We start from the raw sequence: 14,200 nt of genomic DNA on the forward strand, positions 1-14,200 counted from the left end.
GAATTGTTGGACGTGTTTCTGTTTTTCTTTTATTCCCTTTTTTTTAATGAATGGAGCTCGTGTCGCTTTCTCAATAAAACATTTGTAACCTCAAGTCTCCGGCTGTCCCTCTGCCCTGTCCTGCTGTCCACCGAGAGGCCAGGAACCGGACCGGACCGGACCGGCTCAGTCCGGATGAAACCAGTGAAATTAACCAAGGAAAGGAACAGCTGAGAGCTAGCTAACACTGGAGCTGTTAGCTCTGCAAGAGAAACGGGCCGACTGAAGTAGTGTGGCTGTGGTGGTTGTTGTGGCTGTTGTGACTGTTGTGACTACGTTGACAACACTGGAGACCGCCTGCAGCTCCCACAAAGACTCACCTGGTTTTTAAACGACGTGTCAACAGGCCTGACACTCATGCTAGCTGTGTCCTTGCTAACTAGCATCAGCTTCAACTACCCACAATGCAACAGCTGGAGAGGCTTTGCCGCGTTGTCAGGAGGACAGTAATTATTCTGAAATGTTGCAACGTTCTCAAAACTCCTGAGTTGTGGTTGGAGGTTCAAAATAAAGGCAGCTTACATAACAGTGGGTACACAGGTAACAGGAAGAGGCTGATAAGATATTTATCATCTGATGGCTTTATTGACTTGTTATTGACTCTGTTTATCAGCATTAATGCTGATTGATGGTTTCCTGTTGGGAAAAGAACTTTGCTGCTAACAGACTGTAGTGGAACGAGGTAGAACGTCATGAGACTGAAGTGGAACGCTGTACAACGTTCATCCATCTTCCACCGCTTATCCGGGACCGGGTCGTGAGGGCAGCAGTCTCAGCAGAGATACCCAGACTTCCTGTCCCCAGACTCTTCCTCCAGCTCTTCCTGGAGGATCCCAAGGTGTTCCCAGGCCAGCCGAGAGACATGGTCTCTCCAGTGTGTCCTGGGTCTTCCCCGGGGTCTCCTCCTGGTGGGACATGCCCGGAACTCCTCTCCAGGGAGGCGTCCAGGAGGCATCCTAACCAGATGTCCGAGCCTCCTCAGCTGGTCCTCTGGATGTGGAGGAGTAGCGGCTCTACTCCGAGCTCCTCCCTGGTGACTGAGCTCCTCACCCAGTCTCTAAGGGAGTCCAGCCACCCTACGGAGGAAGCTCATTTCGGCTGCTTGTATCTGGGATCTTTTCTTCTCAGTCATGACCCAGAGTTCATGAGGGTGGGAACGTAGATTGACCGGTAAATCGAGAGCTTTGCCTTTCAGCTCAGCTCCTTCTTCACCACGACGGACCGATACAAAGACCACATCACTGCAGACGCTGCACCGATCCGCCTGTCAATCTCACCTCCGTCCGTCCCTCACTCGTGAACAAGACCCCAAGATACTTAAACTCCTCCACTTGGGCCAGAGTCTCTCCACCGACCTGGAGAGGACATCCCTGTTGCTTCACCACCCCCGGTGCCTTTCCACCGAGGAGCTTACCAACCACCTCGGTGACTTCAGCTTGGGTGATGGACGAGTCCACCTCTGAGACCTCAGTCCACCTCTGAGACCTCAGCCTCTGCTTCCTCTACGGAAGACGTGGTGACAGGATTGAGGAGGTCCTCGAAGTATTCCTTCCACCGTCCAACAATATCCCCAGTTGAGGTCAGCAGCTCCTCCTCCACTGTAAACAGTGTTGGTGGAGACCTGCTTTCCCCTCCTGAGGCGCCAGACGGTTTGCCAGAATTTCTTCGAGGCCGACCGGTAGTCCTCCTCCATGGCCTCCTGAACTCCTCCCAGACCCAAGTTTTTGCCTCCACAACCACTCGGGCTGCAGTTCTCTTGGACTGCCGGTTCCTGTCAGCTGCTTCTGGAGTCCCATGAGCAACAAGGCTTGATAGGACTCCTTCTTCAGCTGGACAGCAGCCCTTACTTCCTGTGTCCACCACCGGGTTTGGGGGTTGCCGCCACAACAGGCACCGGAGACCTTACGACCACAGCTCTGGGCAGCTGCTTCGACAATGGAGGTGGAGAACATGGTCCACTGGGACTCAATGTCCCCAGCCTCCCTCGGGACATGAGAGAAGCTCTCCCGGAGGTGGGAGTTGAAAACCCTGCTGACAGAGGGTTCCGCCAGACGTTCCCAGCAGACCCTCACAACACGTTTGGGTCTGTGGAGCTATAAGCAGACCCACTCCAGCCGCCGCCTCTCACCGCGGGCAACGCCAGAGCAGTGGAGAGTCCAGCCCTTCTCGAGAGGAGGGTTCCAGAGCCCCGGCTGTGTGGAGGTGAGCCCGACTATATCTAGCCGGTACCTCTCAACCTCCCTCACCAGCTCGGGCTCCTTCCCCCCCAGCGAGGTGACATTCCATGTCCCTAGAGCCAGTCTCTGTGTGCCCCCTTTACAGGAAGAATTTTACTGATTAATTAAAATCAGTGTAATCAGTGGAGAATCAAACTGCTGTCTCCTGGTTCATCAGCGGTTTCTGGTTCTGGTCCTGGTCTGGGATCAGGTGGTCTTCTCTTCCGTGGTCATTTTCATCAGTCAAAACGCTTTAAAAAAGTAAATCAAAGTAAAAGTTTGAAGATAAATTCTGCTTCATATCTGATTTTTTTTTAACTTTTTTATAATCCAAATGTTAATGTTTAAAGAAAAGAAAATTAGTTAAACTAAAGAAATGCACTTTAAAAGTAAAAAAAGAGACAATGTTACAAACTTCAGCTTTTATGACTTTATTTCTTCGATGGTTGTTTTTGCTGATGAAGAAATCAAGCTGCACTGTAGAAAACAGATTAAAGTTTCCCTGGTCTGTGTTTGATGAAGCTGCACTGTAGAAACGCAGATGTTCTTCCTGAACGCAGCGATGTTCCTGAGAGAGGGGGGTGAAGGAACCCGAGCAGCTGCTCGTGCCCCCCGTGCCCCCCCCCCCCAGCTGACCTCAGCTCCCGGCCTGGCTTTCTGCGGGTGTCACATGCGTGAGGGCGTGAGGGCGCGTGCGCTGCGTGCCGGGTGGGAGCGCAGGTAAACACTCGTCCCGTCCCCCGGTCTCGCGCTCCGATTGGCCCGGGCCCGCCAAACAGACGCCCCCGCCGCGGCCAATGGGCGCGCAGTCCGCCCCGTCGCGCGCCACGTGCGCGCTGACGAAAAAGGCGGCGTGTCGGCGGCGCTCGGCTCATTCCGCCGCTCCGCTCCGCTCCGCTCGCGCACGGCCCGACCGGAGGACGCGCCGACACATCCAGACCGGAGGACCCAGCCCAGGAGGACCGTGCAGGACCGGGACCAGGACCAGGACCAGGACCAGGAACGGAGGCTCCGGTGAGTGCCACTCAGCCGGGCGCGCGAGCCTGAGCGCACACCGGGCGCACGTGCACGACATCTCACACCGAGATGCCTTTCTGATGCAATACTGCGCACTTGATCCGGATCGAGTTGGACCTGGTCTGGATCCCTTCCCTGGTCTACACTTCCCCGCCTGTACCCCGGTAGAACCGTTCTGGGTTCTGCTGCCATCCTCAGCTTCATCCCTCTTTCTTTATTCTTTATTCTGTATTCTGTATTCTCTGGCTCTCTCAGGTCTCCTCTCTCCGCCGGTACATGAACACCTCTCTCTCTCTCTCTCTCTCTCTCTCTCTCTCTCTCTCTCTCTCTCTCTCTCTCTCTCTCTCTCTCTCTCTCTCTCTCTCTCTCTCTCTCTCTCTCTCTCTCTCTCTCTCTCTCTCTCTCTCTCTCTCTCTCTCTCTCTCTCTCTCTCTCTCTCTCTCTCTCTCTCTCTCTCTCTCTCTCTTCCCAGCTTTATTTTGTTTCATCAGATCTGTCCTCTGGTCTGTTCCGTCCCGGTTCCGCTAAACCCCGTCCAGGTCGTTCCACTTCACCCCCCGTCCGTCATTATCTCCAGTCAGTCTTATAATAATCTTCGTCATCCTCATCCTCGCTCCGTCCTGTGATCGGCTGTCTGTGCACCAGTGGAGCGCTCCGACCTCGTCCCCGGTCCAGCTCCCAGGTGTGGCTCCGCTCTTTGTGTGGCAGCATTCCTGCCGTTCACTCCATTACTGAAGGGTCAGTGGACGGCCCTGGTCCCAGTCCGGGATCCAGTGTTCGATTCCTGCTGTTCGCTCCATTAGTGATGGATCAGTGGATGGCCCTGGTCCCAGACCGGGGTCCAGTGTTCGATTCCTGCTGTTCGCTCCATTAGTGATGGATCAGTGGATGGCCCTGGTCCCAGACCGGGGTCCAGTGTTCGATTCCTGCCGTTCACTCCATTAGTGATGGGTCAGTGGACGGCCCTGTCCCAGACCGGGGTCCAGTGTTCGATTCCGCAGAGCTTTGACATGCTGAAGGTGATTACAGTCGTAGAGTTCAGAACATGAAATGGTTCTTTGAGGACTGGACTCCTGGTTCAGGTCTTAGAGGAGTAGACTCCTGGTTCAGGTCTTAGAGGAGCAGACTCCTGGCTCAGGTCTTGGAGGAGCAGACTCCTGGTTCAGGTCTTGGAGGAGCAGACTCCTGGTTCAGGTCTTGGAGGAGCAGACTCCTGGTTCAGGTCTTGGAGGAGCAGACTCCTGGTTCAGGTCTTAGAGGACTGGACTCCTGGTTCAGGTCTTAGAGGATTGGACTCCTGGCTCAAGTCTTGGAGGACTGGACTCCTGGTTCAGGTCTTGGAGGACTGGACTCCTGGTTCAGGTCTTGGAGGACTGGACTCCTGGTTCAGGTCTTGGAGGACTGGACTCCTGGTTCAGGTCTTGGAGGAGCAGACTCCTGGTTCAGGTCTTGGAGGAGCAGACTCCTGGTTCAGGTCTTTGAGGACTGGACTCCTGGTTCAGGTCTTTGAGGACTGGACTCCTGGTTCAGGTCTTTGAGGACTGGACTCCTGGTTCAGGTCTTTGAGGACTGGACTCCTGGTTCAGGTCTTAGGGAACTGGACTCTTGGCTCAGGTCTTGGAGTACTTGACTCCTAATTTCCTGACATCATGTCCCCCATCAGAGTTGTGATACTTTTCTGCTGGACGGGACTGTACTGGACTCTACTGGACTCTACTGGACTGGACGGGACGGGTCTGGGTGTCTTGGCTCGTTGACACTTGTTGAGAGTCAGTCGGACAGTGGGAGGGGGTGCAGGGTGTTGTTCCCACGGCCAGATGTTTGTTTAACCAGATGCAGTCAGTCCACCGTGTGGACGCCGTCTGGTCTGGACACCTGATCAGAGAGGGGCCCTGTTTTGAATGGGCCCCCACCCCCTAAACCCCCCACCCCTGAACCCCCAACCCTAAACCCCCACCCCCTAAACCCCCGCCTCCACCCTGTGAGGGCTGAACTTTACTGCAGGTCCAGGAAATGGACATGACGGAGACATCTGCTGAAACAGGTGGAGACAGGCGGAGACCTGTGCTCCTCCAGACCCAGACAGCAGTAGCTGTGTCCCTCAGGTGTGTTGTGTCTGTGGTGTGACACCTGCCTTGTGCCCTTGAGCCTGGTTCCAGTCCTGATAACCGCTCTGTCAACAGAGCCGTGGTGTGTTGTTCCTCTGGCGGCTGTAAAATTCCACTCAGCCAATGAGCTGCTTATATAACGGGGATCAAACATGGAGACCTCCTCAAAGGCTGCAGACGGCCGTCCTTATCGCGGCGCGGCGGGAGCTGCAGATAACGGTTTACTGCCGTCATTATTCACTGTTTAATAGGTCAGTTCACCGTCACCGCACTGACAAACACACGGTGTGGCGGTGCGCCGGGAGTGACCACTGCGACAGTACGCCAGGTGTGACCACTGGCGGTACGCCGTGTGTGACAATTGTAGTGGCACAGAGTGTGCCACAACTGTAGCGGTACATGGCATGGATAACTGCAGCTGTAAATAACTGTAGCTGTAGTGGTCGACTGTAGTAGTGTAGCGATGGATGACTTCAGCGGTGTAGCGTGGTGGTCGACTGTAGCAGTGGATGACTGTAGTGGTGTAGTGTAGCGGTAAATGACTGTAGCATTGTAGCATGGTGGATGATTGTAGAAGTGGATGACTGTAGCGGTGATGACTGATGGTGATGACTTGAGGTAAATGACTGTAGCAGTGTGGCGTGGTGGTCGACTGTAGCGGTAAATGACTGTAGCGGTGTAGTGGTGGATGACTGTAGCAGTAAATGACTGTAGCGGTGTGGCGTGGTGGTCAGCTGTAGCGGTGGATGACTGTAGTGGTGTAGCGTGGTGGTCGACTTTAGCAGTAAATAACTGTAGCAGTGTAGCGGTGGATGACTGTAGTGGTGTAGCGTGGTGGTCGACTTTAGCAGTAAATAACTGTAGCGGTGTAGTGGTGGATGACTGTAGTGGTGTAGCGTGGTGGTCGACTGTAGCTGTAAATAACTGTACCGGTGTAGCGCGGTGATCGACTGTAGCGGTAAATGACTGTAGCAGTGTAGCGTGGTGGTCGACTGTAGCGGTGGATGAGTGTAGCGGCGGTGGCACTCCCTCCTGTCTTCCACAGCCCGGTCTCAGGCCTGGGCCTAACCGGATCCAGGATGATGCAACAGCAGCTCCCAGTTTCATCAGTGAAGCTCCGGTGGTGGCGAGCTGCCACGGCGCCCAAACAGGGCGAGGCCTGCTCTGTTCTGGCACAGTCGGAGTGACTCAGCGCTGTCCGGAGGGCGGGGAGGGCTGTGTTCTTCATGGCGGGTTTTGTTGAGGCTTGATGAGTCATGGTGACAGTCACACTCTGTAAACTGGGACTGGTAGCACGGCTTTGAGGCTAACGCTAGGTAGCACCGACGTCGTGTCAAGGAAGTGTGTGGGTGTTCTGGTGTCTCTCAGAACATCGTGCCAGTCAGAGAAGGAGTTGGGGTTCGCTTCACCCTGTCTGTAACCCCCTGACCCCTCCTGACCTCCAGCCCTGACACGCCAGGACAGACCAGCGCTGTGAAGGAGAAATCACAGCCTGGGGGAATCGTTTAAAGAAGGAACTCCTCAGTGCTTTCAACAGCTCTCATCACAGTATGGGTTAACATACACCCATTTTTCAAATTCCTCCAGGTACCACGTTTTATGATCTCCGGGCAGGGCGGCCATTATCAGCCATCTTCAGGCAGCAGCCTCCAGATGAACCCTATTTCTAACATACGTGGACTCAGAACCCACAATGCAGTGCACCTTTTACTCACCCATGTCCAGTGCCAGCCTCAGCTGAGTGTTTAATATTCTGTGTCTGTTTGAGTTAACTTTGTCCTTTGTTTTGTGGAAAATAATAAAGATGTTGTTGAAGAACAAAAGAAGAAGAAAGTCTCCCAGTGCGGTCCAGTTTTGGTGTGGGGCCCTGTGTTGGACTGCCCTGGTTGAAAGCAGTGGACAGCTGAGTGGGCGTTGACAGCGGGTGCTGGTGTTGTCCCCCTGCAGGGTTGAACCATGCCGTCAGTCCCGTCGACCAAAGAGTCCATGAAGGCGCCGGTGTGTCCGCACGCCGGCAAGCTCATCAACGGCGACGCCAAGTTCCCGCTGAACGGCGTGGACAAGCTGAGCTCTGCCGTGGACCCCGAGGACGCCAAGCGCTCCATCCAGATCACTGCCTCCACCAAGAGCGTCTCGCCCGACAGGAAGTGGATCCGCCCCGACGCCCCCAGCCGCTGCACCTGGAGTCTGGGGGCGTCCAGGACCGACTCCCCCCACACACCCGTCCCCAAGTGAGTCCGGCTGAAGGGGGGAGGGCCGTGTAGTCTGGGTGTTGGTGTGACTGACACACGGCGGCGTTGTTTCCATTGTCTGATCCAGGAGGGTTCCTCAGGCCATCCTCCCCACCATCCTGGACCGGATCGGAGACACCCCCATGGTCCGCATCAACAAGATCCCCAAAGCCTTCGGGCTCAAGTGTGAGATCTGTGAGTCCAGCAACAGCCGTCACCACACAACAGCCGGATCCCATGGTGATGTCACCACATCTCCATGGCAACAGCTTCTGAGAACACTCCGTCTCTGCAAACGGGGGAAAGCACAACTTTTTGAAAATGCTCCGTCTCCATATGAATGGGAGACAACGCAAATTTGTTTTAAAAGTGTTACTGTGTCACCGTGAAACTTTGCTGGAGTTAAAACACATTGAACATTGTATCACAACACTGTAAACAGTAATGTTGTATTAAAACACCATAAACAGTAACGTTGTACTGAGAACACAGTAAGCAGTAAGGCTGTACTTCCAGCAGGACGCCTGTAGCCTTGGTGCACGTCTTTAGGACGCCTGTAGCCTTGGTGCACATCTTCAGGATGCCTGTAGCCTTGGTACACCTCTTCAGGACGCCTGTAGCCTTGGTGCACGTCTTTAGGATGCCTGTAGCCTTGGTGCACGTCTTTAGGATGCCTGTAGCCTTGGTACACCTCTTCAGGACGCCTGTAGCCTTGGTGCACGTCTTTAGGACGCCTGTAGCCTTGGTGCACATCTTCAAGGCCCCTGTAGCCTTGGTGCACGTCTTTAGGATGCCTGTAGCCTTGGTACACCTCTTCAGGACGCCTGTAGCCTTGGTGCACGTCTTCAGGACGCCTGTAGCCTTGGTGCACGTGTTTAGGACGCCTGTGGCCTTGGTGCACATCTTCAGGATGCCTGTAGCCTTGGTACACCTCTTCAGGATGCCTGTAGCCGTGGTGCACGTCTTCAGGATGCCTGTAGCCTTGGTGCACGTTTTTAGGACGCCTGTAGCCTTGGTGCACGTCTTCAGGATGCCTGTAGCCATGGTGCACGTCTTCTGGACGCCTGTAGCCATGGTGCACGTCTTCAGGATGCCTGTAGCGTTGGCACACCTCTTCAGGACGCCTGTAGCCTTGGTACATGTCTCCTCCCTCTGTGCTCAGTGGCGAAGTGTGAGTTCTTCAACGCCGGCGGCAGTGTGAAGGACCGGATCAGTCTGAGGATGGTGGAGGACGCTGAGAGGGAAGGTCTGCTGAAACCTGGAGACACCATCATTGAACCCACGTCCGGAAACACCGGTAACTGCTGGGAGGGAGCCGGCGACGGCGCTACAGCCGCAGTTCAGGCCACACCTGCTCACACCTGTTTGTTGTGCAGGCATCGGCCTGGCCCTGGCTGCTGCCGTGAAAGGATACCGCTGTATCATCGTCATGCCGGAGAAGATGAGCATGGAGAAGGTCCGTACGACTGTACTCACAGCCAGAAACAGTGTTAGACCACACAACTGTGTTGTTTTAAAGTACAGAAATAAAAAAAAATACATAGAATTACTTTTGGAAGACAAAAAAATCCAGATACATCCCCACTATCCACTAGCTTAGCTTAGCATTAGCATCATAATGCTAGCTCTCCTGAATGGTTAAAACTAAAGATAAATCTGTTAGCTTATCTTAGCATGAGCAGAGATAAGCTAATCTGCAAGATAATCAGATGAGCTTTTCACGAGCTATCCTGAATTGTTAAAACTCCAGATAAATCTCCATTGCCCGCTAGCTTAGCTTAGCCTAGCCTAGCATTAGCATTGGCATGGCTCCAGATCGATCTGACTGAGCCCCCCCCCCAGGTGGACGTTCTGAGGGCTCTCGGGGCAGAGATCGTCCGCACGCCCACCAGCGCCCGCTTCGACTCGCCCGAGTCCCACGTGGGCGTGGCCTGGCGCCTGAAGAACGAGATCCCCAACTCGCACATCCTGGACCAGTACCGGAACCCCAGCAACCCGCTGGCGCACTATGACAGCACGGCGGAGGAGATCCTGGAGCAGTGCGGCGGTGGGGGAACTCACACGGACAACCCGGGCCGGTGCGCCTCGGACGTTCTCACCTGACCGCTGTGGCTCTGCTCTGCGCTGCAGGTAAATTGGACATGCTGGTGGCCGGGGCGGGGACGGGCGGGACCATCACCGGCATCGCCCGCAAGCTGAAGGAACGCTGCCCCAACATCAAGGTAAGGCTCCGCTCCGTTCGTCCCGCCGGCCAAACCCCCTCGAGCCGTCCCCCGAGAACCGCCGTTCCTCCATTCTCCGCTCTGCGCAGATCGTAGGAGTCGACCCTGAAGGGTCCATCCTGGCAGAACCCGAGGAACTCAACAAGACGGACAAGACGCAGTACGAGGTGGAGGGCATCGGGTACGACTTCATCCCCACCGTGCTCGACCGATCGGTGAGTCCTTCACAATAAGAGCCCCGCGGGCCACAGTCTCATGACGTTCTGCCTCGTTCCATTACAGTCTGTTAGCAGTAACGTTCCCTTCCCTGCAGCCCAACAGGAAACCATCAATCGGCTTTAATGCAGATAAACAAGTCAATAACAAGTCAATAAAGCCATCCAGTGGTCAGTATCTTATCAGCCTCTTCCTGCGGGTTCTAGAAGCTCCGCTTCACCAATCAGCAGCTCTTGTTCTGCTGGATGAACAAGCTCTGGTGCCTTGACTTTGAAAACGCGTTTCAGCAGGTGTTTTTAAATTAGCCATCAAATAAAAGTCAACACTTATTACATAAAAACCCAAACGAGCAGGGGCCTGTCCCATAGTGGAGTGGGTGGAGTCTAGAGCAGCCCCTCCCAGAGTGGAGGAGTGGGCGGAGCCTAGAGCAGCAGGCCTGGAGCTCCACACAGTCCGAGTCCTGACACTTTTTAAAACAATAAAAGTTGCATTTCCCTCGTTTCCATGGAGATGGAGTTGGAACATTTTCAAAAACTTGCATTTTCAGAGGCTTTGAGAACCTAAAACTCGATCACGCTGCCATCTGATGGGTTCCTAAACGTTCTCTGTCTGTTCTCCAGGTCATCGACACCTGGTACAAGTCCAACGACGAGGAGTCCTTCAACATGTCCCGCATGCTGATCAGAGAAGAGGGCCTGCTCTGCGGTGAGTCCTTCCTCCACGTTCCTCCGCCGTGGAAACCCCGGTTCCTGTGGCGTTCTAACCAGCGGCGTTCCCCCCGACAGGAGGCAGCTCCGGCACGGCCATGGCGGCCGCCGTCAATGTGGCCCGGGAGCTGAAGGAGGGCCAGCGCTGCGTGGTCATCCTGCCGGACTCCATCCGGAACTACATGTGAGAATCAGGACCCCGCCCCGCCCCGTCCAGGACGGGACCAGGACCGGGGCCTGACGGTCTCCTCTCACCCCGAAGGTCCAAGTTCCTGAGCGACAAGTGGATGGTGCAGAAGGGCTTCCTGCGGGAGGAGGACCTGATGGTGAAGAAGCCGTGGTGGTGGAACCTGAAGCTGCAGGGCCTCAACGTGTCGGCGCCGCTCACCGTGCTGCCGTCCGTCAGCTGCCAGAGGACCATCCAGATCCTCAAGGACAAGGGCTTCGACCAGGCCCCGGTGGTGGACGAAGCGGGGTGAGGCTCCGCCGGGTTCCCCGCCCCGCCTCCCCCAGTTCCCTCCGTGAACCCGATGTGTTGGTGTGCAGGCTGATCCTGGGCATGGTGACCCTGGGGAACATGCTGGCCTCCATCCTGGCGGGGAAGATCAAGCTGTCGGACCCGGTCAGCAAGGTCCTCTACAAGCAGTTCAAGCAGGTCAGACCCGTTCCGCCAGAACCCTCTGGACTCACAGAGCAGGGTAGAACCGGGCCAGTAGCAGAGCCTGTTCTCCTGAGAGTGTGTGAAGCTCAGTGTCAAGGGGAACAGCACCATCTGCTGGCTGAACCTGAAACTGCAGCCAGGCTGAGAGGCCTCTGCTGACCTGCTGTCCTCTTCCTCCTCCTCCTCCTCCTCAGATCCGGCTGACTGATAACTTGGGGAAGTTGTCTCGGATCCTGGAGACGGACCACTTCGCTCTGGTGGTTCATGAACAGATTCAATGTAAGTTTAGGGTCTTCACCTGCACCTTCTGTTGCTACTGCTACTACTGTTAATACTGCTACTGTTAGTACTGCTAGTACTGCTTGTACTAGTTCATGTTGTTCTTATACTACTGTACTCATTGACTGATGGAAGAAACGTGGCTCTCACAGATGGTAGATACAGTGGATAGACCTTTCGTGACGTCCCCCATAGCGTTCCGTTACCCCGTCCTGAAGACTCCAGCGAGTCCAGCAGGACGTCTCCATATTGAACTTTTGAAACCAGATGTAATGTGTCCACGTGACCACATCACGGGGACAGATAGGGTGATTTATGCAAAACTTGAATTTGTAATATAAAATCAACAGATGATTTATGTGAAAATCAGAGTCTGGTGAAGCAACGTGGTTATAGAAACTAACGATAGAGACCAGAACCTGTTCTGAAATCGGGCTCTTTACATTTTTATTTTCACTCTGAAAATCGCCATTTTTGAATGGGTTCCAATGAGACCGGGGCTCTTTTTGAAACCAGCATCATCGCCCCCTGCTGGAATTTCCCTGGAATTACAAATTTTTTGCGAATTATCTTCATGTTTTATGAGCAGAGGTTATCACTTGGTGGCTCCTAAAACAAAGCCGACCCAGTCAAAATTGGAGGATGAAGTGTCAAAAAGCGCTATATCCCAGCATGCACCGGGGTCTGCTCCAGAAAGGCTGCAGCTCCAGACTCCAGCTGAAAATGAAACATCAGTGAAAGTGTGTGGCCACAGTGCTGCAACTCCCGGCTGGTTGTCATGACCGCTCATGGTCTTTCCCAAAACTTGCCCTTTTTTTATTGTCCTCCAAAAATCCAACATGTCCGCCTCCCTGCTGGCTTCATTCTCTGATGTTAGAACCAAACAGGGTGTCCATCCTCTGTACAGTCAGTGGGTCTGTGCTCTGTCTGTCCAGACCTGACGGACGGCAGCCCCAGCCTGAAGCAGATGGTGTTTGGCGTGGTGACGGCCGTGGACCTGCTGAACTTCGTGACGGGTCGGGAGAGGAGGGAGCGCTCCATGTCGGAGTCCACCGACGAGATGTGACCTCGGCCCGGCCGAGACCCAGGACCCTGGACCCGGGACCCTGGACCCGGGACCCACTGTGTACTTAGTTTTACATGAAGAGAGGCGACGGGGGGACGGAGGCGCATCGCATGGCGTCCACACCCACAACCAGACCAGCTGAATCCAATGTGCAATCAGAGTCAGTGAGACAGCGGCAGGGGGAGGGGCTGTGAGGCAGGGGGAGGGGCTGTGAGGCAGGGGGAGGGGCTATGTGACAGGGGGAGGGGCTACGTGGCAGCTTGAGCCGCCACAACAGCTGCCTCTGGCTTTGACAGGTTTTCCACATCTGCCACAGGTTCAGCAACCTGCCACAGGACCGGGGGACTTCTGCAATAAAAAGGATGTTCTGGTCCTGGTCTCTGACTCAGAAGGGTGCTGGACTGAACGCCGTGCGCCGCCGTCCTCGGCTGAGGGAACACCGCGGTGTGTTATTTTGAAGTGTTGGGTTGACTCTTTCCTTTCCTCTCCATGATCGATTCCTCTTGAGTCTTAGGGTTTGCTAGGCACTGAGCTTGGTCTCTGTCTCGGTCCGGCCCTCAGAGGGCGGGCCGCGTCCCCGCTTGGTGCGTCCGGCCAGTGATTGTATCACCGTTGCCTTGTGGATTAGAACCCCAGACCCGCCCTGTATATACGCTGATTCTTCTTTTAGTGTTGCTCATTTTGTTGGCTGCTTTTTTATCTGTGAACGACGCACAAAGACGAGGTGGAGGACGAGCTGCTGTGTGGCGGACGGCGTCCGGAGGAGTCCAGCCGGGACCTTCCTCCAGGACCACGGCGTCCGGAGGAGTCCAGCCGGGACCTTCCTCCAGGACGTCCTCTTTTGGGTTCTCCAGACCATCAATAAAGCTGAGAGATTTCAACAACTGCTGCTTCGCTGTCTTACTTCACATGAGGGAAGAAAGGCTGTGTGTGTATAGGACAACTCTGATTATAAGACGACCCCTATTTTTCAAATATCATTTTGTGAAAATAAAAATATGTTGAAGACAATTAGGAGACTCATGAAACAACTTTTTATTGTGCAGTTATTCTAGGAAAACTCACAACAGAGATAACATTCCATGTGATTTAAGATCAAGAAATATTACTGCAGTATTAAATAAACTATATTCCCTTTCTCAGAATCTGAGGCGATGACTCAGTGAATGAGCAAAAAATAAGAACCTCAAAGGTTCAATAACTGCATTAATGAGTAAATAACTTTAAAACCATCAAATTCAAGTTCGATTCGACCTCATGAGCATTAATAGTTCAGTCTAATATATCTTGGCTGCTTGGCAGTAGTTTGACTCTGCTGCGTTGAAGCATTAGTTTAAAGTTGGCATCAAACCTTCTCCTCTGTTTGCTCTCTGGTCTAGAGTTCCAGCTCCTTTGTTCCAGATGGTCACGTTCCTCCATCTTTCATCAGATCACTGTG

The 14,200-nt window shown here is 54.2% G+C and overlaps 1 protein-coding gene across 1 annotated transcript; it reads left to right on the plus strand.

Moving 5' to 3' along the window:
* The first annotated feature begins 3,109 nt into the window (after window positions 1-3,109).
* On the plus strand, window positions 3,110-13,713 carry cbsa (cystathionine beta-synthase a). Its single transcript, XM_030087132.1, has 14 exons — window positions 3,110-3,269; window positions 7,328-7,611; window positions 7,700-7,806; window positions 8,774-8,908; window positions 8,988-9,067; window positions 9,454-9,658; window positions 9,742-9,833; window positions 9,923-10,048; window positions 10,670-10,754; window positions 10,835-10,940; window positions 11,019-11,231; window positions 11,303-11,411; window positions 11,612-11,696; window positions 12,632-13,713. Exons 2-14 carry the CDS (start codon window positions 7,337-7,339, stop codon window positions 12,760-12,762), a joined length of 1,749 nt encoding a protein of 582 aa, XP_029942992.1. The 5' UTR covers window positions 3,110-3,269; window positions 7,328-7,336; the 3' UTR covers window positions 12,763-13,713.
* The last annotated feature ends 487 nt before the right edge of the window (window positions 13,714-14,200 follow it).

This window comes from Salarias fasciatus, unplaced genomic scaffold, assembly GCF_902148845.1.
Source record: "Salarias fasciatus unplaced genomic scaffold, fSalaFa1.1, whole genome shotgun sequence".
NCBI classification, from domain to species: Eukaryota; Metazoa; Chordata; class Actinopteri; order Blenniiformes; family Blenniidae; genus Salarias; species Salarias fasciatus.